The sequence below is a fragment of the Pristiophorus japonicus genome, chromosome 13, assembly GCF_044704955.1.
Source record: "Pristiophorus japonicus isolate sPriJap1 chromosome 13, sPriJap1.hap1, whole genome shotgun sequence".
Taxonomy (NCBI): Eukaryota; Metazoa; Chordata; class Chondrichthyes; family Pristiophoridae; genus Pristiophorus; species Pristiophorus japonicus.
The window spans coordinates 111,915,172-111,939,968 of NC_091989.1; the positions used below are offsets into that span (position 1 = coordinate 111,915,172).

General features: G+C 48.2%; 1 protein-coding gene across 1 annotated transcript in view; it reads left to right on the forward strand.

Annotated features, from left to right (window-relative positions):
- Positions 1-24,797, forward strand: part of LOC139278171 (uncharacterized) — a 166,231-nt gene that overhangs the window by 131,241 nt on the left and 10,193 nt on the right. The window contains exons 10-14 of the mRNA XM_070896825.1: positions 2,426-2,548; positions 2,639-2,669; positions 12,210-12,336; positions 18,522-18,672; positions 19,538-19,672. Coding sequence (XP_070752926.1) covers positions 2,426-2,548; positions 2,639-2,669; positions 12,210-12,336; positions 18,522-18,672; positions 19,538-19,672 — 567 coding nt within the window. The remainder of the gene's footprint in view (positions 1-2,425; positions 2,549-2,638; positions 2,670-12,209; positions 12,337-18,521; positions 18,673-19,537; positions 19,673-24,797) is intronic.

Here is a 24,797-nt window from a genome sequence, read left to right on the forward strand (position 1 = left end):
AGTACCTCTTCGGTAGGAAGTTTGAATTCGAGACGGACCACAAGCCACTCACATCCCTGTTGTCAGACAGCAAGGCTGTCAATGCCAACGCATCAGCTCGCATACAGCGGTGGGCCCTCACGTTAGCTGCTTATGACTACTCCATCCGGCACCGGCCCAGCACTGAAAACTGCACTGACGCATTCAGCAGGCTCCCACTGCCCACCACCGAGGGGGCAGCTGAGCAAAGCCTGAGATGGTCATGGCTATCGATGCCTTTGACAGTGCAGGCTCCCCCATCACAGCCCGCCAGATCAAAATCTGGACAAACAGAGATCCCCTCCTATCCTTGATTAAGAAATGTGTCCTGTCCGGGATTGGGCACCCGCACACGGAGCATGCCCTGAGGAGATCAGACCGTTCCACAGGCGGATGGATGAGCTCTCCATCCAAGCCGACTGCCTACTATGGGGCAGCCGGGTACTCATGCCCCAGAAGGGCAGGGAGGCATTCATCAGGGAACTCCGCAGCGAGCACCCAGGCATTGTGATGATGAAGGCCATTGCCCGGTCACACGTTTGGTGGCCTGGAATTGATTCAGACCTGGAACACTGTGTCCAAGCCATGGTCACGCATTCATGTTGACTACGTGGGCCCATTCATGGATGAAGATGTTCCTCATTGTAGTGGATGCATACTTGAAATGGATCGAATGCATCATCCTGAATTCATGCACGTCTTCCACCACCGTGGAAAGCCTACATGCGATCTTTGCAACCCATGGCTTGCTGGACATCCTGGTTAGTGACAATGAGGGCACTGTAATTGGCAAAGAGGGGAATAGGATCATCGTGGTAAAACTCAACAATGCTTCACGAGCTATGAATTCCGGGAGTTTATGTCGGGCAATGGCATCAACCACGTCAGGACTGGGCCATTCAAGCCGGCCTCCAATGGCCAGGCTGAACGGGCAGTCCAAATCATTAAGCAAGGTATGCTCAGGATTCAAGGACCCTCCCTACAATGCCGCCTATCGCGCCTCCTGCTGGCCTATAGATCCCGCCCGCACTCGCTCACGGGGTTCCCGCCCGCAGAGCTACTCATGAAACGGACATTCAAAACTCGGTTGTCCCTCATCCACCCAGTCCTGACCGACATAGTTGAGGGCAAGCGCAAGTCACAAAACGAGTACCATGACCGTAATTCAAGGGGGAGATGTATGGAAATAAATGATCCTGTATTCATCCTCAATCACGCCATGGGGCCCAAATGGCTTGAGGGCACTGTAATTGGCAAAGAGGGGAATAGGATCATCGTGGTAAAACTCAACAATGGCCAGATATGCCATAAGCATCTGGACCAAGTAAAAAACAGGTTCAGCATGGACATGGAGGAATCTGAAGAAGACCATGAGATGGAGCTCACACTACCACCAGCGAACGTGCAACAAGAGCAATTGGAAGAATGCACAGTCACTGCGGTCAGCCCGGACAGGCCGGAATCACCACAAGTGACAGACACTCACATCAGCGTCCAACAACCAGAGCCCCAACTGCGGCACTCCACGAGGGAGCGTAGACCACCTGAAAGACTGAACCTATGATCCCAGTAAGACTTTAGTGGGGGGGGGGGGAAGGTGATGTCATGTTTGTAACTACAATGTAACACCACTGTATTACTGTATACACTCAACTTCGATGCACACCTTGACCACAGGGGGTGAACTTTTGGGAGACAGTCCTTAACTGATCACACAGGTATATAAAGGGAGGTCCCATGCAGGGTCATCACTTCTGGAGTCCTGTAATAAAGAGCTAAGGTCACAGAGTGGCCTTGTCCCTGAAATGTGCCTCGTGTGGTTTCATGCTGTAGAGTAAGGACTTTACACTTATGCTACGTGCATTTGTGTACAAAACTCGTATTTGGCTAACAGGCCACATTCTGCCCATTTAGCCTGATTAAGGGAGAAATGAAGGGGGAGGTTAGCTCAATATTTTTCATATTTTTATATTTTGGGAAAATGCCAAGTCCCCTTCTGGAGATGTACATGATATAAACACCAGCAATGCCCCTGCGATCAGTGTCACCTGAGCAGAGGAGGCAGACAACACAACACCACTGAAGCCTAGAGTGGGAGATGACCAAGTCCAGTATGTCCACCCAATGACTTCATCTGCCCATTGATACACAACTGATGACTTATTCCAACATCCCCTCCAAAAATGCCACCCAATCACACACAGCCTGTTTTTATGACTGAAATGTGAATTGATTAGAGAATAGCAAAGAGTGGCCCTGGATAATTACCCAGTCAGTATCCTGTACCTGTTGTCATAGGGATAAGAAATGAAATAATCAATATTATTCAGCAACCTCAAAAGATATGCTGTTTGAGTCTTTATTTTAGAAGCATTTGTTGTAATATTTGTATTGTGTTTCTTTACAGGACATTTTTGACATTGACTTTGGACAAAATGATGATCTAATTAAAGTTACAACATGGAGTAACCATTCCACTAATGTCAGTGTCACTACACCAGAGGCACACATCCCTTGTGAAACATACCCGGTAAGATAGAATTAACACATTTCACTTACAAGTGATTAGAATAACCTACTTCATTGAAAAATTATCTGATGTTGTAAATTTTTACTTTAGGAATCAACAACCAGTATCTCCTCTTCACCAGGTAAATAAATGTTTTTATTTAATCTGTCATTCAGTTCTGGAAAGTGTAAATCTAAAGTAAAAGCAGTTTAAACAGACAACTTTCTATTGGTTTCAACAATAAAACTAATATCAATAACCACAACGGAAATATTTCAAGGTACATGGCTGTGTTTACAGAGGCCCTTAATTACCACACGTTGAGTTGTGCAGCATTTGTGCCAATGTGAGATGAGATGTACCAGAGATTTTGGCTTAGCTTACTTGCTCATCCATTGAAGGATTCATTGGTGTAAATCCCATTGAACCGGGAGCAATATGCTGGGGTGCTTGGAAATTACAGTGCAGCCTTTAAAAAAACTGTTCTGGCTGAAGATTGCAGCAGGACACTGGGGAGTAGCAGGTAAATCGCAGAGTGTTTGGCTCACTCAGTTCACTGTTAGCTAGCTTGATTTGGATGGGGTTGGATTCTCCTCTGAATTACCGGCTGTTTTGGAGCAGATTTGGGATGTGGATAATGTTACTGGACCAGTAATCCAGAGACGTGGGCCACGATATTTACTGGGAGGTGGGGAGGGAGTGGGGTAATGTGGTAGTGGGGAGGAAACCTGGAAGTTCCGAGAACGTGGCAGTCCTTCCAAAATCAACCTCAGAGGCTCATTATCATATTTTTATTCAGTTTCCCGCCCGGATGCCGGCCGGAGCTCCAGACTTGCTGGCTGCCTGGCAGCAAAGCCGGCGGCACAAGACCACAGCTGGAGAGAGTTGGGGCCGGCCCCAGCCATCAGGAAAGTTCCCGGATTGAAGCAGGGAGAGGGGAGAGCTTGGACCAGCAATCGGAAGTAGGGAAAGATCACAGGGCAGAAGCGGGGGCTTGGCAGATCTTGGTACAGTAAGCTTGGGATCGTGGGTTTGGAGGGGTGGGGTCGGCCGATTGTGTCTGCGAGGAGAGGCCGTGACCAGCAGAAGGTTTGATGAGGGGCCGGGGGAAGCACTCCTCCTCTCCCTGGCCCACAAGCAGTGCTATACAAAGCCCCTACCTGCTTGATCCGCCAGCTCCTGGGTTTCCCGAGCACTGGGAAACCTGGCCGGCCAGCGTTAGACTTAAATCTGGCTCCCAATTACACTGTGGGAGCCTGATTTAAATATTATAATGAGAGATACCACTCATCCTGCCACTGTAAAGATGGCAGCAGGTGTGTACGTGGCAGGTTGGTGATCGCATTTCACGATCTCACATTTTAATCCCTTCACCTGACTCTCTCCCGGGGGTAATATCGACCCTGTGGACTAATAATCTGGAGAACCAGTTCAAACCCCACCTGGCTGTTTGAGAATTTTAAATCAGCTTGTTCAATAAGGATGCTTTGGTGTTGACCTCATTATAATACATCTCCAGTGTAGTACCAGGTTTCCTTATTGGTTACTTAAGTCACAGCTATATGGGGTACAGCTTGTCACCAATCAGCCATCTTTTTATTTAGATTTTGCTAGTAAAAAGGGCAAAATGCGTTGACAGAGAGAAAAGTCACTGTGAGCACTGTCACTATTACCCTCATAATGGGCTCAAGCTTCGGCTCGAGTTGCTCCTATTTTTTTGGAGCAACTAGTTTAGAATGGAGTATCTTAGAAATTGCAATTCTTGGCATTTAGTTTGCTCCAATTCTAGTGAGTTAGAATAGTTTCATCTTAGAACAATTTTTTTTTCAAAAGGGGGCGTTACCAGCCACTTACGCTTGTTTTGCAAGTTTAGGCAGTGAAAACTTACTCCAAACTAACTTAGAATGGAGTAAGTGCAGATTTTTATACACTCAGAAAAACCTTGCCTAAATCAGGCGTAGGGAATGAGAGATGGGGGGTGAGGGGGGTTTACAAGCATTAAACATTTCACTTTTACAAATAAAGAGCTATCATCAATAATAAATGATAAACAAATCAATAAATCAACCAATAAATCAACCAAAAAAATAAAAAAATTTAAAAAAAATTAACCAATAAATAAAAAATTAAGGTTCTACTCACCTACTTCAGCACCAGGAGCCCTCCAACAGCGTGCTGGGATGAGGCCCCCCTGTGTTTCTCTCTCTGTCTCTGTCAGTGTCTCTCTGTGTTTTTGACGGGGATGGGGGGAAAGAGGGATGGAGGAGGAGGAGGAGGAGGGGGAGCGAGGGAGGAGCGGGGAGAGAAGGGGGAGGAGGTGGAAGGGCTGAAAGGGAAGTAGGGGGAGGCTGAACAGAAGAGAGGGAGGGAAGCTGAATGGGAGTGGGGGGGGAGCTGAACGGGAGGGAAGCGGGGGGAAGTTAAATGGGAGGGAGGGGGGTAGCTGAATGGGAGGGAGAGAGGCCGGCTGAACGGGAGGGAGGGGGAGCCGAACGGGAGGGAGGGGGGCAGCTGAACGGGGGGGAGGAGCTGAACGGGAGGGAAGGAGGGGAGGAGCTGAACGAGAGGGAGGGAGGGGGGAGCTGAACAGGAGGGAGGGAGGGAGGCTGAACGGGAGGGAGGGGGGAAGGCTGAACAGGGGGAGGGAGCTGAACGGGAGGGAGGGGGGAAGGCTGAACGGGGGGGGCAGCTGAATGGGAGGGAGAGGGGAGGGAGAGGCTGAACTGCAGAGATTCAGGGGCGAGGAGCTACTGCACATGCGTGCACACTCTACCGCGCATGTGCAGAGGTCCCGGCACTGTTTTCAGTGCTGGGACCTGGCTCCGCCCCCAAACCTTTGTGCTGTGCCACGCCGAGGCCGAAGACATCCTGAGGAGCAGGGAGCATCACAAGGTCACTTTTCTGCGCCCTTTTTATTCCAGAAAGTCAGCACACTTTATGGAGGTGCACCGTTTTTACAGAGGGCGGAAACTTGGGCCCAATAAAGGGTGAGACTGAGTACTGTCATAAAGGGTGACCTTGGCTCCTTTAATAAGATTCCAGAGTGCAGGTACCTCATGGGTGGCCTGCTTATATGCTGTGCCCCAAGGGATGCTGGGATCCCTTGGGCCTCCAGCAGGTGACCCTCTGGTGGTCAGGTGTCATGCAGGTTACAAAGGGTTAAATACATAACATCACTCCCCCGTGAAGTCAACAGTCCACTTATTTACAAGGTGAGACGATCTGGTGCTTTACACTCCCTTGTCAATCGTCTCGGTACAAATGAAGGTGTGGGTGGGTTGGTCAGTTCTTCACTCGGCTGTTGGGCAGCCAGCCTTGCCGGGCTGCTGTGGATGATGAGTTCGGTTTTGTGGTCAACCATGATGTCAGTTGCCACTTGTGTGTGTGTGTTGAAGGGTCAAAGTTGGTGGTGTCCTCTTCAGATTGTTCGTAGCTGTTGGTGAACCGCAATTTGATTTGGTCCAAATGTTTTCTGTGCGTTTATCCATTGGCCAATTTGACCTGAAACACCCTATTCCCCTCTTTGGCTGTGACCGAGCCAGCGAGCCATTTGGGACCATGTCCATAATTGAGCACAGACACAGGATCGTTGATCTTAATATCACGTGACAAATTTGCGCGGTCATGGTACACACTTTGTTGATGCCGTTTGCCCTCCACGTGATCATGGAGATCAGGGTGGACAAGAGAGAGCCTTGCTGTAAGCGCCCTTTTCATGAACAGCTCGGCTGGGTGAACCCGGTGAGTGAGTGGGGTCTGGTGCAGTAGCTGAGCAGCACTCGGGACAATCGGGTCTGCGGGGAGCCTTCCGACACTCGTTTCAAGTTTTGCTTGATGGTCTGAATTGCCTGTTCTGCCTGGCCGTTGGATGCGGGCATGAACGGGGCAGATGTGATGTGTTTGATCCCGTTGCAGGTCATGAATTCCTTGAATTCAGCACTGGTGAAACAAGGCCATTGTTGCTGACTAGGACATCAGACAAGCCATGCATGGCAAACATGGCTCAAAGGCTTTCAATGGTAGCCATGGACGTGCTGACAGACACTATTGCACATTCATTCCATTTTGAGTAAGCGTCCACGACAACCAAAAATATCTTGCCTAGAAATGGGCCCGCATAGTCTACATGGATTCTCAACCACGGTTTGGAGGGCCACGACCACAAACTTAGCGGTGTCTCTCTGGGTGCATGGCTCAGCTGAGAGAAAGTGTTGCACTGGCGCACGCATGACTCTAAATCTGAGTCGATGCCAGGCCACCACACATGGGATCTGGCTATGGCTTTCATCATTACGATGCCTGGGTGGGTGCTGTGTAGTTCGCATATGAATGTGTCTCTGCCTTTTTTGGGCAAGACCACGCGATTCCCCCACAATAGACAGTCAGCCTGCAGGGACAACTCGTCTTTGCTTCTATGGAACGGCTTAATCACCTCCTGCATCTCCACTGGGAAACCGGACCAGCTCCTATGGAGGACACAATTTTTTATCAGGGACAGTTAAGGATCCTGGCGGGCCATAATGGGGAACTCCTCGTTCTCAAATGCCTCCATGACCATGAACAAGTCCGTTGGCTGTGCCATTTCCACCCCAGTGGTGGGCAATGGCAGCTGACTGAGAGCATCTGCGCAGTTCTCTGTGCCCAGTCTGTGGCGGATTACATAGCTGTATGCTGACAGCGTGAGCGCCCATCTTTGGATGCGGGCAGAGGCATTGGTATTAATCCCTTTGCTCTCAGAGAATAGCAATATGAGCGGCTTGTGGTCAGTTTCAAGCTCAAACTTGAGGCCAAATAAGTACTGGGACAATTGGACTAGCCCATTCGTTGAATTCCACCGGCGCGATGATGCCTTCACGTTGCAGCCTGTCCAGCTCAATTTCCACTTTTTCACGCATCATGTATGGTACCACCAAAGCTTTGTGGTGGATGGGTCGCGTACCGGGAATCAAATGGATCTGCACTTTCACCCCCGAGAAGCTTCCAATGCCTGACTCGAACAACGATGCGATCTTGCTCAGAACCTGGATACATGAGGCGTCGGCGATGGACGAAAGCACTCGGATGTCATCTCAGTTCCAGCAGATTTTTCCTAGCCAGCTTCTGCCAAACAACATGGGGCCATCCCCTGATACAATCCACAGCGGGAGTTCATGCACTGCTTCGTCGTAGGAGACTTTGACTTCTGCACTGCCAATTACAAGGATTAGTTCCTTGGTGTAAGTCCTTAGTTTGGTGTGAATGGAGCTGAGCTTGGGCCTGTGTGCCTTATTTCCCCACAGCCTGTCGAAGGCCTTTTTACTCATTATGGACTGACTTGCCTCCGTGTTGAGCTCCATAGATACTGGAATGCCGTTCAGTTCAACTTTCAACATTATTGGTGGACATTTATAGTGAACGTATGCACCCCATACACCTCTGCCTCCTCAATACGAGTCTCCAATTCAGCCTGGTCCACTGTAGATCGATCTTCCTCTGCAACGTGGTGGGTTTGTAGCTCACCTGCACATTCGTTGGAGGTGTTCCATTGTTCTGCATCCATTGCACACATAGTGCTTAAAGCAGCATTGATGGAGCCGATGATCACCTCCGCAGCGTCAACAGGGTGTTAACTGCCTTGCATTAACAGATGATGGCAGACTCTGGGTCAATTGAGGTCGGGCCACAGCAGCCGGCATGTACGTTCTGCCCCGTACATTTCTGCTCAAAGCCAACATTACTTTATGCACAGTATTGGCCGAAACTTCTTTGTTCTGCGAAATCTGCTTGGTGTTGTCACTGGGCTATTGTTATAGCTTTACTTAGATTTGGAGTTTCTACTGTCAACAGTTGCGAAGGATTGTCTCATGTCCAATGCCCAATACACAAAAGTCTCTGAGCATTTATTCTAGGAATCTCTCAAGCTCATAATGTCCTGCGAGGCGCCTCAGTTCGGCAACGTAGCTCGCCAATTGCTGGCCCTCCGATCGTTGACACGTGTAGAACCGATATCTCGCCGTCAAAAAGCTTACCTTCGGACTTAGGTGCTCCCGGACCAGCGTACACAAGGCTTCGTAGGATTTCTCTGTTGGTTTTGCCAGGACCAGGAGATTCTTCATGAGGCCGTAGGTTGTTGCCCCACAGACAGTTAGGAGGATCGCCCTTTGTTTGGTAGCATTCTCGTCCCCTTCCAGCTCGTTGACCACGAAGTATTGGTCGAGTCTCTCCACGAAGGCCTCCCAATCGTCCCCTTCTGAGAACTTCTCCAGGATGCCGACTGTTCTTTGCATTTTCGCACGGTTGTTCGCTACCTTGTCGCCAATTATTACACTCATAATAAAGGTTAAGACTGAGTACCGTGTGTAATGAGCAAGGGTGACCTTAGCTCCTTTAATAAGATTCCAGAGTGCAGGTACCTCGTGGGTGGCCTGCTTATATGCTGTGCTCCCAAGAGATGCTGGGATCCCTTGGGACTCCAACAGGTGAGCCCTCTGGTGGTCAGGTGTCATGCAGGTTACAAATGGTTAAATATATAACAATCACAAAGACAATTATTTACATGAATTATCTGCTGCTCGTGATCACAAACCATCCTTTGTTAATGGAATGAAACCCCATTATTAAACCAACAGATTGCAGTTGGAGCCCTCAGTGCCAATATGGGTGTAATCTGTGACTCCCTGCAGCCTGGGAGAGCCAGAAATAAAGCACTCTTCCTGTCCTGCTGATGCTTCTGTTCCAGTGTGAGGTTGCTGCATGTTGCCATGCACCTAATTAACTCAACATCAAACCAGTTTTGGTATTTCCTAGTTGAGTGATCGAGCGTCTCTTCGCAGGCACTGGTTATGGTGGCCTGAAGGGCAGACCAAGTGCTGTGGGCACTCTGCGTCTCGGGGTCATCAAGGTCACCAGGTTAACAGTGAGGCGTTGGCTGTATAGGGCTCTCTTAGCTGAGTCTTTGAGTACACTGGCATTGATTTTTCTGCGGCACTGCTTCTGCTGCCATCATCGCTTTGGGGCTATATTGATGTTGATGACGGAACGGATTAGGCGGTGATTCGTCCAGCAGTCGCCGAGAGCATGCAGAAAACAAGCGCAGGCAGCGGAAGGAGCGTGTGGCAAACCAGACTCTCCACCCACACTTTCCTCCAATGACTGTCTCACCCACCTGTGACAGAAACTGTAATTCCTGTATTGGACTGTTCAGTCACCTGAGAACTCACTTTTAAAATGGGAAGCAAGTCTTCCTCGATTTCGAGGCACTGCCCATGATGATGATGAAACATAGAAAATAGGTGCCGGAGTAGGCCATTTGGCCCTTCGAGCCTGCACCGCCATTCAATAAGATCATGACTGATCATTCCTTCAGTACATCTTTCCTGCTTTCTCTCCATACCCCTTGATCCCCTAGCCGTAAGGACCATATCTAACTCCCTCTTGAATATATCCAATGAACTGGCATCAACAACTCTCTGCGCAGGGAATTCCATAGATTAACAACTCTGAGTGAAGAAGTTTCTCCTCATCTCAGTCCTAAATGGCCTACCCCTTATCCTAAGACTATGTCCCCTGGTTCTGGACTTCGCCAACATCGGGAACATTCTTACCGCATCTAACCTGTCCAGTCCTGTCAGAATCTTATACGTTTCTTTGAGATCCCCTCTCATCCTTCTAAACTCCAGTGAATAAAGGCCCAGTTGATCCAGTCTCTCCTCATATGACAGTCCAGCCATACCTGGAATCAGCCTGGTGAACCTTCGCTGCACTCCCTCAATAGCAAGAACGTCCTTCCTCAGATTAGGAGATCAAAACTGTACACAATATTCCAGGTGAGGCCTCACTAAGGCCCTGTACAACTGCAGTAAGACCTCCCTGCTCCTATACTCAAATCCCCTGGCTATGAAGGCCAACATACCATTTGCCTTCTTCACCGCCTGCTGTACCTGCATGCCCACTTTCAGTGACTGATGAACCATGACACCCAGGTCTTGTTGCACCTCCCCTTTTCCTAATCTGCCGCCATTCAGATAATATTCTGCCTTCGTGTTTTTGCCCCCAAAATGGATAACCTCACATTTATCCACATTATACTGCATCTGCCATTCATTTGCCACTCACCTAACCTGTCCAAGTCACCCTGCAGCCGCTTAGCGTCCTCCTCACAGCTCACACCGCCATCCAGTTTAGTGTCATCCGCAAACTTGGAGATATTACACTCAATTCCTTCATCTAAATCGTTAATGTATATTGTAAAGAGCTGGGGTCCCAGCACTGAGCCCTGCGGCACTCCACTACTCACTGCCTGCCATTCTGAAAATGACCCATTTATCCCGACTCTCTGCTTCCTGTCTGCCAACCAGTTCTCTATTCACGTCAGTACATTACCCCCAATACCATGCGCTTTGATTTTGCACACCAATCTCTTGTGCGGGACCTTGTAAAAAGCCTTTTGAAAGTCCAAATACATCACATATACTGGTTCTCCCTTGTCCACTCTGCTAGTTACATCCTCAAAAAATTCCAGAAGATTCATCAAGCATGATTCCACTTTCATAAATCCATGCTGACTTGGTCCGATCCTGTCACTGCTTTCCAAATGCGCTGCTATTTCATCCTTAATGATTGATTCCAACATTTGATGTCACGCTAACCGGTCTATAATTATCCGTTTTCTCTCTCTCTCCTTTTTTAAAAAGTGGTGTTACATTAGCTACCCTCCAGTCCATAGGAACTGATCCAGAGTCGATAGACTGTTGGAAAATTATCACCAATGCATTCACTAGTTCTAGGGCAACTTCCTGAATTAACACATCTGTCAGTTTTATAATACAGTGGTTAGTGAACGGTGTAATATGACCAATGTTGCCAGTGAAGGACTGGAATGACCCTGTTACATAAAAATTAAGAGCAATAATTTCCTTAGCTGCTACTGATGATACTGCTTTATTGGTGGAGCATGGCTGCTTGTAACAGGAGGTAGAGGTCAGTCATGCTCTCAAATACAAATTTACAAAGTACACGGCTGGATTGAGCCGCCATGTGCTGCAGTCACACACAAACTCATGGGAAGCACACAATGTTCTTAAAAATGAATCGTAATTCATTGAATGAAAATAAAGACCCATCAGTGGACAAAGAGAGAATGAGACCCCAAAGTGTCCTGAACATGTAAATGAGACACAAACCTTGAAATGTACCTGTGAAACTTATTATGCTCCAATATTTGGGTGTGGCCATGTAGATCATAATATAAAATAGCACAAATGATACCTCTGGCAGGAAATGGAGTGCTCTCACTAGCAGGCACTGTAAATGATTGTTAAAGTGTGTTAGAATATTTCACAAATTCCAATAATTATAGGAGAATGCATGTGATCCCTTCAGTAACAAGGTGGGATTGTTGCTCTGTGCATTACTTGTAACAAGCTGATTAACGTGTCTGGTTGAAGTTCCTCTGTCCACGATTTGAATAAAGTCATCACTATTCCATTTAGTTTAAAACGGAAATTTCCCCCAAAATCATTTACCAATTTATTACAGAGCTGAGAAAGAAATTTCACTCCCAAAATATAATAGCCATGTGGCGACCTTATTTACATTGGGGCCATGCTCTGGGGTGTTTGCTACAGTTTTTCAGTAAGGATTTCAATGGACTCGAGCTTATTTGTATTGACCTCTTCATTATATCCTCTCCTTCTCCATTTAGGTTGGAAGCAGTCTTGTTCTTATTTGCAGCACAGCCTGACTGTTAGAGATGGAAATGAATCACCTTCAGGTGCAGTTACAAAAGTGACCAGTCTCATACAGAGATGTTTTGGTCAAATTTCGACCATGTAGGTAACCATTCTTCTAGAATGCATTGTCAGTCTGAAAACACAATCAATTTCTGATATATAACAGAAATAAGCCATCTTTCTTGAATTGTCTATGTATCAAATAATGCCCGATGTTTTCCTGGCCTTCCACAAAATTGCCAGTCTGCTGCTGCGCTAGACTCCCAGTCTTAAGGAGATACCTGGCCTCCCTCTAACGTAATACATGAAAATACTTTTCCAACTCTCATAGTAACCGATATGAGAGAATTTCTATTTACAACAAATTAGTGTTTGTGCAGTATTTCTTATTTTGTCATGAGCGAATTCATCTAAAATTGATATAAAATGTTAAACTAGCAAGTTTCTGTATTGCATTAATGGAGTGGTCACTAAATTTTGCAAATACTCCTAAAATGGCTTCTATTCTATTTAATTGCATGCATGGCCAGAGCCCCCCACACTTCAAGACAATGCTGTAAATGACATATATTCCTGAAATGGAACTATCACAACGCAAGCCTTTGGGTTGTTAAACCAGAATTTCCAATGTTTAAACCGCTCTGGAGGTCCCTTGCCTAATGGCCTGATTGACTTTGCAGAATAATTATCGTATGTTGCATGTTACACAACACTGCCATTTAAAGAGACCTATGTAAGCTGACCAAAGAAGAACAGCTACACATCAAGGGGAACATAAACCCCTTGTAGGACAGCAGCTGGTATGTGAAACAACACAGCTGCTATGGGCACTGATCTATATTATTTTCCTTTAAGTCTGCATGTGCCTCCAACAATCTTTATAATCTTCGTTGGCGTGTGGGAAACCCGCTCCCGGCTCCATCCCACTCTCTTGAAGCAATCTTCTCTGGATTAGGCTTGTTAAGCCCGCCCTACGAGGTTCCCAGACAATTAACAAGAAACAGGTCTGATGATATAATTTGATGATGTGTCGTCAGCTGGTTTCCTTAAAGGGACCATGTCCACATTGATTTTCACAATTCTTCGGTCAGTGTTCTGCCGCATTGAGGGGGTGTAAACACAGACAAGCATTGCACAGAAGTACATGGCTGCACCAGGCACTCACATCACTCCCCCCAGATGCTTACGGAGAGAGTCACAGCATGCAAGGAGGTCCTCTTTCCTTCCAATGGGTGGAAGAGACCTCCCCAGGACACCAACGCAGCCTGGTTGAATATTGCACAGAAGGGCACAAGCAGGGATGTCTTCAATGAGCTCAGTAGATCACGAAATGTTACTGCAAAGCCACACTCAACCTCATCCTACTGTGCCACTCATCACATCCCCAACACTCTGCCTTCCCTACTCTACCCCTGCAGATCCTTACTCACACCAACCTACCTTGCTTAGTGAGGTGTAGTGAATGGTGAGACATATGGGTACCCCCCACAAAGGTGATGAATGTGAAAGGAATGGCTTGGCAATGCTGGGATGCTTTATGGAGCTGGTGTGGGGTGGTGCCAACCTAGTGCATCATGTGGCAACCAGGGTGCACAGCATCAAGTGAAGTAAACATGTTCATGGTGAGGCTATTGCTGGCCTCCCAGACAGTAATATGGTTGGGTGCTGATGCCCTGTGTCCGGTGCAGCATCAGCTGATTGCGGAGAAGGTTGTTGTTGTTGGAGATGCAGGTGTGTATAATGATGTTGGGGATGATCATGGTGGGATTCTGAGGACCAAGGTGAGAATTTTTCAAGGGCATCGATGCTGCTGGAATAGATGGGAGGTGAGGTTGAGATGTCAGAAGCGATTTGTCAATGGTGAGAGGTTGCTCCAAGGAGGTGACAGTAAATAGAGAGTTCACTGCAAACACTTCCAAACTGCATATAGTTCAAAAGTTTATTCCAAATCCTGAAGGATTCAGCTTTTGATATTGGAAAGTGAACAGCTGTGAAATGGTAGCTTTTACACCACTTCTCCAGCTGTCAACCAGCCAAAGCAAAGGAGAGTCACTGAGAGCCCGACACACTTACCTGGGGTGAAACTTGAGGGACAGAAAACAAGTCAAAAAGTTGGTAAAATTGTTAGTGCCTGCTTTTAATCCTCTTAAATAGCAATAAACTACCTGTAAAGTACGTTAATTAATTGGCCCGTCGCTTGGTGTCGGGTCTGCGATCCGCACGCGGACCTGACAGTTGAGAAACATATGAGGAGGTGGGTTTAGAGCAAGTTCCCGATCCACTGTCAATCTCGGCCATTTAGACAGCTGGCCCGCCTCCAAACCGGCTCTCGCAGGGCTGGGAATATTGTGGCCCAGGTGGCTACAGACCTGTCAGTTTAACATCAGTTGTGGGGAAGCTACTCGACTCTCTCATTAGATAGAGTGACTGAGCACTTGAAGAGTATTTGTTAAGGGTAAGGGTAATACTAATCTAGTTGAATTTTTTCAGGAGGTCACTAATAAGGTAGATAAGGGAGTGTCGATGGGTGTTATGTTTATGGAGTTCCAGAAAGCATTCAATAATGTGCCATGTAAAAGATTGTTAGCATAACTGAGAACACAAGGAATTGGAGGTAGGCTTTTGACTTGGGTTGGAAATTGGTTGGGAGGTAGGAGACAGAGTGAGGATAAAGGATGTGTACTCTGATTGGCGCCATGTTTTTCTTATTCGTTCATGGGATGTGGGCGGCACTGGCAAGGCCAGGATTTATTGCCCATCCCAATTACCCTTCAGAAGGTGGTGGTGAGCTGTGTTCTTGAACTGCTGCAGTCTGTGCGGTGAAGGTACGCCCACAGTGCTGTTATGGAGAGAGTTCCAGGACTTTGACCCAGCGACAATGAAGGAACGGCGAAGTACTTCCAAGTCAGGACGGTGTGCAACTTGGAGGAGAACTTGCAGGTAATGATGCTACCATGCACCTGCTGCCCTGGTCCTTCTAGGCCCGAAAGGTCGTGGGTTTGGGAAGTGTTGCCAAAGATGCCGGGGCAAGTTGCTGCAGTGCATCTTGTAGATGGTACACACTGCAGCCATGGTGCGCTGGTGGTGGAGGGAGTAAATGTTTAAGGAGGGAGTAAATGCTAAATGGATGAGGTGGCAATCAATCACTGCTTTGTCCTGGATGGTGTCGAGCTTCTTGAGTGTTGTTGGAGCTGCACTCATCCAGGCCAGTGGAGATTATTCCATCACACTCCTAACTTGTGCCTTGTAGATGGTGGATAGGCTTTGGGGAGTCAGGAGGTGAGACACTCGCCACGGAATATGCTGCCTCTGACCTGCTCTTGTTGCCAAGGTACTTATGCAGCTGGTTCAGTTATGGTTCTGATCAATGATGATCCCTAAGATGTTGATGGTGGGTGATTCAGCAATGGTAATGCTGTTGAAAGTCAAGGGGCAGTGGTTAGACTCTCGCTTGTTGGAAATAGACATTGCCTGGCAAATGTGTGGTGCAAATGCTACTTGCCACATATCAGCCCAAGCCTGAATGCCATCCAGGTCTTGCTGCATTTGGGCATGGACTGCATCATTATCTGAGGAGTTGCAAATGGCACTGAACATAGTGCAGTCATCGGCAAACATCCCCACTTCTTCCCTTATGATGGAGGGAAGGTCATTGACGAAGCAGCTGAAGATGGTTGGGCTTTGGTCACTGCTCTGAGGAACTCCTGCAGCGATGTCCTGGGGCTGTGATGATTAATCTCCAACAACCACAACCATCTTCCTTTATGCTAGGTATGACTGCAGCCAGTGGAGAGTTTTCCCCCTGATTCCCATTTACTTCAGTATTATTAGGGCTCCTTAATGCCACACTCCGTCAAATGCTGCCTTGATGTCAAGGGCAGTCACTCTTACCTCAGCTCTGGAATTCAACTCTTTTGTCCATGTTTGGACCAAGGCTGTAATGAGTTCTGGAGCTGAGTGGTCCTGGCGGAACCCAAACTGGGCATTGGTGAGCAGGTTATTGGTGAGTAAGTGTCGCTTGATAGCACTGTGAACGACAGCTTCCTTCACTTTGCTGATGATTGAGAGTAGACTGATTGGGTGGTATTGGACAGATTGGATTTGTCCTGCTTTTTGTGGACAGGACATAACTGAGCAGTTTTCCACATTGTCGGGGAGATGCCAGTGTTATAGCTGTATTGGAACAGCTTGGCTAATGACGTGGCTAGTTCTGGAGCACAAGTCTTCAGCACGACAGCCGGGATGTCGGGGCTCATTGTCTTTGTGTGCTCAGACGTTTTTTGATATCATGTGAAGTGAATCGAATTGGCTGAGAACTGCCTTCTGTGATGGTGGGGACGTCAGGAGGAGACCGATATGGATCATCCACTTAGCACTTCTTTCTGAAGATGGTTGCTAACACTTCAGCCATCTTTTGCACTCATTGAGGATGAGGATATTCATGGAGCCTCCTCCTCCCGTTCCTTGTTTAATTGTTCACCAGCATTCATGATTGAATGTGGCAGGACTGCAGAGCTTTGATCTGTTGATTGTGGGATCGCTTAGCTCTGTCTATAGCATGCTACTTCTGCTGTTTAGCATGCATATAATCCTGTGTTGCAGATTCCCCAGGTTGGCACCTGATTTTTAGGTAGGCCTGGTACTGCTCCTGGCATACTCTTCAATCCTTATTGAACCAAGATTGGTCCCCTGACTTGTTGATAATGGCAAATTAATTTTAATGTGGTCAAGTGTGATGACATCCACTTTGGACCCAAGAATGATAAATCAGAGTATTTTCGAAGTCATGAGAAACTCGGAACTGTAGAGAAGCAAAGAGATTTGGGAATCCAAATTCACAAATCTCAAGGATTTGATTGGGTAGATATGGAGGATTTATTTCTTGTGATGGGGACTTGAGAATAAAGTACATTGTTTTTAAATTAGAGCTAGGCCAATCAGGAGTGATATCAGGAAGCACTTTTGCACACAAAGGGTCTTGGAAATCTGAAAATCTCTTCCCCAAAAGGCTGTGGATGCTGGGACAAATGGAACTTTCTAAACTGAGATAGATTTTTGTTTCGCAAGGGAAACAAGGCTATGGAGCAAAGGTAGTTAAATGGAATTGAAGTGTAGATCAGCCAAGACAGGTTGAATGGCCGACTCTTGTTGCTAATGTTTCTATGCTCCTATACAGTCAGTTGTATACACTTAACCATCAATCTTTCTCAGCTACAACTTTTCTGTTCCAATAATGCTGAGATGTCCCGGATATCTTCCTTTTGTATTCCATTTTGCAATTGATACTGGATAAATCTGCTTTAATAATTCGCTTTTCTGAAACTACTCAGGCGAACAGGTGTAACACCTCAATCACCTTGAACATCCAACTATAGCAATGTATGATCGTTGACAGTCATGTTGATAGAGATATGTGAAGATAAGATCATTTAGTTACTCTCAATAATCACATTGGTGATCAACCCCACTATCTGCAATCCTTCCAAGTGCAGTGAGTGGGAGACATGTGTTCACCCTCTGCACAGTGCCATCCTACATTTGCTGAAGCTGCTGTTATGAGTGGGTGGCCTCCTCTGGTGAGATTGCCTCCTACAGTCTGCAATAATGTGGAGTCTTCTTGAATAAGTGGACTTTCGGAGATCTCCTTTCTCCTACTCAGAACTATACTTTCCATCATTTATGCACCTTTGGTTATGGTTAACAAGTGAGTAAACTCAATGGCTCTGACAAAGTCACTCAGTACCTGTGTACAAATGTGCTGACCACACCAGCTAATTCCCGGTCAGCTAATTTACATAATTTTGTCTCAATCCAAGTGACTCTCGACATGCATGGAGCACTTTATCGAGCAACGCCTGCCTGCACTGTTCCACTAGGCAATTGACTGGCTAACAGGAAGTGGGCAGATCCCGGGGTGTTCGGGCCAGCTGGCAGTAACTTGTGAGAATTTATTTTAATCGGGAATGTAACCTCGCGTTCAGCATCTGTTCCTAATGAGTAACTGAAGCTCCAGCTGCATTATGGGTCAGCTGCCATATTTACATTAAAGACAGAGGCCTAATGAGCCTAGCGCCCAGCTTGTGCACGAGCTTCAGCCTCTTTCCACTTGCGCCTTCCCCACCCACCCAGTGCTCAGGCACCCTTGGGTGCATTGTTGGCCTCAGGCCACTGCACCATAAAACATCATTAATCCTGATTAACACACACTCAGCAAATTAACCCTTACCCTCTATTGTTAGCTATTTCCCAGTCAGTAATATTCTTGCATTGTCGTTCTTTTATAGATCTTCAATCATCTCATATCTGGAAAATATATTCATGGAGATACATTTCGAAGGGGAAAGTGAAGTTGGCGAAACAGAATATATAGCATTTTACATTCTAAAAATAAACACTGAAAATTTCACAGGAGTCGAGTTTCCTAATCCAGATACGGTGAGTCTGTTGGGATTCTTGTGGTGTCAGTTGGAAGTGTGGACAATGTCACTTGTGGCCCAGTTAGAGGACTTGTGGCAGGAGGAGTATCTGCCCGGCCATGCTGTGATGTATCTCTCTTCTCAGTACTGCAATATCTTGCTTTTGTTATTGCTAATAATTTGAATGTATGATGTTCACTTGCTTTCTGTCCCGTCCCCCATCCCACACCCCGCCCCCCACCCACCCCCACCCCCAAACATACATTTCTCTTTTCATTTCTTGTTAAGAAAATGAGTGATTGTCTGATCCTGAATTAACAGCCTGATATTTACGGGGTGGGGTGGGGGTGGTCGTAGTACTGGGAAACCCAGCAGATCAGCATCGATTTTACACACTCCAATAGAAAGTAAAATCCAGCGGCGTGTAAAATGGGTTGCCCTGTTGCATCAGTTTCCCATTAGGCCAGTTAAGTTAAAATTCCCCCAGACGTTTTCTCGTGTAGCACTGAACTTGAATCCTATTCCTAGTAGAGAAGAATTCCAGCAGTGAGTTCAAATGGCTTTGGGGTGATCCCAACAATTATACTTCCGATGTTGTGACCCAACTTCCAATTATTGCTTAAGCTTTCCACTCTTCCTTATCTGATGGCTGTGATCATTTGTCTGGTCCCAGGCCCCTGTTACTATATTTTGATGTGGTGGTTACGACCAGTAGCGATAAATAACCCTCACAGCAAATGTCCAGATTTCCCACTAAAGGTAACCACTTTCACCCAACCAGACGCTTTGAGCATGTTACTCCTAAATGTAAGAAGTGAAATGTCATTTCAGATTGCAACCAGATAACCAATTAATTAATTTTTTTTCTTAAACATAAAACACAGAGGAATCTCTCTACCTTGGACCCAGCGATTAAGATCGAACTGCCACCAACACTCCTACACAACAGTAGTAACCACTTTAATACAACTACATCTCGAATCATTTTTACTATATACAAGAATACATCACTGTTCCAGGTAACGTAATTATAATCACAGTTACTCTTTTCTAAATGAGAAATGGGAACATGGATTTTATCAAATGGCAGTAAGAGTATTTAACCCTACTTATAATTATGTCAATAATGATATCACTTTCTGCATTCTATTCATTGAGCACTTTAATTGGTGAGATATTTTTAGCTATTTGTGCACATTATTGTTTAACTCTTGCTGTGCCGAGTTGATGGTTTGACTCACCAGTATTCTACAATTATAGAATCAGAGAAATTTACAGCACGAAAAGGGGACATTTGAGCCCATCGTGTCCACGCCGGCCGATAAAGTGCTATCCAGCCTAATCCCACTTTCCAGCTCTTGGTCCGTAGCGCTGTTGGTTACGGCACTTCAAGTGCACATCCAAGCACTTTTTAAAAGTGGTGAGGGTTTCTGCCTCTACCACCCTTTCAGTCAGTGAGTTCCAGACACCCACCACCCTTTGGGGAAAAACTTCCCCTCAACTCCCCTCTAAACCTCCTCCCAATTACTTTAAATCTATGCCCCCTGGTTGTTGACCCCTCTGCTAAGGGAAATAGGTCCTTCCTATCCACTATATCTAGGCCCCTCATAATTTTATACACCTCAATAAGGTCTCCCCTCAGCCTCCTCTGTTCCAAAGAAAACAGACCCAACCAATCCAATCTTTCCACATAGCTAAAATCCTCCAGTCCAGGCAACATCCTTGTAAGTCTCCTTTGCATCCTCTCTCGTGCAATCACAAATTTCCTGAAATGTGGTGACCAGAACTACACAAAGTACTCTAGCTGTAGCTATACAGTTCAAGCATAACCTCCCTGCTCTTGTATTCTCTGCATCGACTAATAAAGGCATGTACGTGGAGCGTCTGAAATCCGGAAACCTCAGGACCAAGGCCGTTCTGGATTCTGGGTAATTCTGGAAATACCGGAATCCAGAAACGCCCAAGCCCAGATTTGGGTATTTCCAGATTTCAGAATGTCTTTCCGACAGCCCGAATCCGGAAATGCTTGGGCCAAGATAAGTAAGATAGAGGAGGGGGGGTCGGGCGACCGAGCGGTGGCAGGGCAGGGTTGGCCCGAGGCAGGGGTGAGGTTGGCTGGGGAGAGGTCGGCAGCGGCCCGAAGGCGGGTAAGAGGTCAGCGGGGCAGCGGGGGAGACGTTGATGGCCCGAGGGGGGTGAGTCCAGCGGCAGAGAGGTGGCTACGGTGGGTGGGGCGGGGGGGGGGAGGGGGTGGAGGCGGCGGGTTCGGATTCCGGAACATTTTCCGGATTCAGAACGAACCTGCCACGTATGATCCCAGTGTCCGGATTCCGGAACTCCGGATTTTCGATGCTGTACCTGTACTTGTTTAATAAATCTACCACATTGCTGACTATTACAGTGTCACCAGTGTCTGTCGTTAATGGGCCCACAACTCCCTTAGACTCTCTTGCTCTAAAGGTATTTAAAAAAACTTTTATTCTTAACTATTATATACTTGCAAGTTTTTTCCTATTCCCTTTTTGCAGTTCTTAATATTTTCCTTCTGTCACTTTGTTACTTTCTATATTTTCCACTCTGCTGGATTATCACTGTTCTTGCCATTTGTGTAAACCATTTCCTTTCGTTTTACATTCCATCTTACCTCATAAGTTGAACAGAGTTACTTGCCTGTGCAAGTGGAATGTTTGCACTTTAGTGGTATGTATTGGTCGGGTATTATACTTAATATTTCTTTGAATACCTCCCACATTTTTCCTATAGGTTTACCTGTTAACAGCTCAGCTCATTCCTTCAAAGTCAGCCGTACTTCAGTTTAAAAATTGAACTTGGAATCACACTTACACAGAGACAGACCTTTTTCTGGCTGCTTTCCTCAGCTTCTCAGTGTTAGGGCAGCGCTGGATCAGTTCTCGAGGGCATGTTTCAACCCAGCATGATGCAAATGTCATGGCCTTACGGAGGAAGGCACACACAGACACACACACGCACACACCACACAGACACACACACGCACACACCACACAGACACACACACGCACACACACCACACAGACACACACGCACCACACAGACACACACACGCACACACACCACACAGACACACACGCACCACACAGACACACACACGCACACACACCACACAGACACACACGCACCACACACACACCACACAGACACACACCATGCACACACACATTCGTCAGTGAAAACTTACTCCAAACTAACTTAGAATGGAGTAAGTGAAGATTTTTGTACGCTCGAAAAAACCTTGTCTGCACTTTAGAAAATCAGGCATAGGGGGGTTTAAAGGGAAGTTTACAAACATTAAACACTACAGTTTTACAAATAAAGAGCCATCATCAATAATAAATGATAAATACATCAATAAATCAACCAATAAATCAATCAAAAAAAATTAATAAGAAATTAAAAAAAAAGAATATCAATAAATAAAACATTTTCTACTTACCGACTGCAGCACCTGGAGCCCTCCAACAGCGTGCTGGGATGCCCTCCCCCCCGCCCCCCGCAGTGTGTCTCTGTCAGTGTCTCTATCTCTCTGTCTGTCTGTGTGTCTCTCATTCTCTATTTGTCAGTGTCTGTGTTTCTGACAGCGAGGGGAGGGGGAGGAGGGGGGTAGAGGGAGAGAGGGAGGGAGCAGAGGGAGGGAAGGGGGAGGGATGGGGGAGAAGGGGGAGGGATGGGGAGAAGGGGAGGGGGGGAGAAGGGGAGGGGGGAGAAGGGGATAAAGGAGAAGGGGTGAAAGGAGATGGAGGGAAGGAGATTGGGGGGGGAAGGAGATGAGGGGAAGGAGATGGGGGGAAGGGGGGGGAAGGAGATGGGAGGGGGAAGGAGATGGGGGGGCGGGGGGGAAGGAGAAGGGGGAGGGAGGCTGAACGTGCCGGGCCCGAGACTTCAGGCTGGGCCCATCCCCAGCACCAGATTTACAGGTAGGTGGTGTTAGGTCGGGTCGGGGGGTTGGTGGGAGGGAGGTCGGTTCGGTTCGGTTCGGGTCGGGGGGAGGGAGGAAGAGGGAGGTCAGGTCAGGGGGAGGGAGGTCAGGTCGGATCCAGTCCGGGGGCGGGTGGGGGAGCGGGAGTCGGGTCGGTGTCGGGTCCGGTCCAGAGGCGGGGGCGGGGGGGTGGTGGAGGCGGGAGTCGGGTCGGTGTCGGGTCTGGTCCGGAGGTGGGGGCGGGGGGGTGGTGGAGGCGGGAGTCGGTGTTGGTGTCGGGTCCGCTCCGGGGGCGGTGGGGGAGCAGGGGGGAAGCGGGAGTCGGTGTCGGTGTCGGGTCCGCTCCGGGGGCGGGGGGGGGGGGGGGTGGTGGAGGCGGGAGTCGGTGTTGGTGTCGGGTCCGCTCCGGGGGCGGTGGGGGAGCAGGGGGGAAGCGGGAGTCGGTGTCGGTGTCGGGTCTGGTCCGGAGGCGGGGGGGGGGAAGGGGGGAAGTGGGAGTCGGTGTCGGTGTCGGGTCTGGTCCAGAGGCGGGGGGGGAAGGGGGGAAGCGGGAGTCGGTGTCGGTGTCGGGTCTGGTCCGGAGGCAGGGGCGGGGGGGTGGTGGAGGCGGGAGTCGGTGTTGGTGTCGGGTCTGGTCCGGGGGCGGGGGGGGGCAGGGGGGAAGCGGGAGTCGGTGTCAGGTCTGGTCCGGAGGCAGGGGCGGTGGGGGGGGGCGGCGGAGCGGGAGTCAGTGTCGGTGTCGGGTCCGGAGCGGAGGTGGGGGCGCGGGGGCGGTGGGTGGGGGGAGCGGGAGTCGGGTCGGGTCCAGTCCGGGGGCGGGGGAGCGGGAGTCGGGTCGAGTCCAGTCCGAGGGGTCGGGTCCGGTCCGGTCGGGGGGCGGGGGGGGGGGGCGGGAAGCGGGAGTCAGGTCGGTGTCGGGTCCGGTCCGGGGGCGGGAAGCGGGAGTCGAGTTGGGTCGGGAGGAAGCAGGAGCTGGGCGTGGGAGGAGCCTTATGCACGCAGCCCCAGTGAGGCCATTCGGCCAGGGCTAGGGGCTGCGTGCTTCGGGCCTCTCCCACACTGTTTCGGGCGCCATGAGCTACTGCACTTGCGTGCCCACTGTAGCGCGCATGTGCAGAGGTCCCCGCACTGTTTTCAGCGCAGGGACCTGGCTCCACCCCCTACAGCTCCTGCTGCGCTGTGCCGAGGGCCAGTGGACCTGCAGGGAGCTAGAGAATCTGGAGTTTTTTTTAGGCGCACTTTGTGGCGCGAAAAACGGGCGTCCAGGTCGGGACTGCGCCGTTCTAGGCGCGGCTCGAAACTTGGGCCCTATGGGAGCAGCACGTTCCATGTCAGTTTCCCTCATCCTTTGCATCGCTTTGATTTTCAAACATGAATCTTCCCTACATGCTGGATTTCCATTTAAAGATTTTTCCACCACCGGCCAGTACATTCCTACCAACTGTAACCAACCTCCACTTATACTGCAAAATATTGTGCATTTGCAAAAGAATTGAGCAGCACAGTATTCTGGGGCACTTTTAACTAGCTGGGAAAATTGCTGAAGCTATTGCTCCTACGAGCAACTGGGGAATAGAAACACTGACCATCCATCTACGGCAATGCAAAACACTTTCCAGTGTGTCACCTGATGTCAGGTCAATTAGCTACAGAGTAAGTGTCCCTTTACTGTGTACCAAGATCAGGAGATCACTTCCAGCTACACAGCGGGAACTTTTCTGCTCCCCACATTCAGCATCCTGGATCAATAGTCTCCTATTTGAGAAAAGAGACTCCTATTTGATCAGTTAGATTGGATTGGAAACAAGGCCCTCAAAGGTGAAAGGCCAATGTACTAACCCAGTCTCAATCATCTTTTTGTAATGTTGGTGAGGCGATTCCTACACATGCACCAAATATGTGTGTGCAAAGCTCTGCTGCCTCTGTTTTGGTAGAGATGGGTAGCTTAACTGTAGCTGCCCACTCGCACCATTCAGAAATGCTTTTGATTCTGCCTCGTTTAGTGTAATACAAAATTGTCCTGACTTTCTGTGGGCAATGCCATGGGAGCTTCACCGGCAGATACAAGAAATAACAAAGCAGAAGAATGGATTCTGACCAGCTTTGATGCAACTCATTGCTAATTTATTCCATGTGTAAAAAGTTTTTAAATTTATTCTTGTCTAAAGTAACCAACAATATTCCGTACT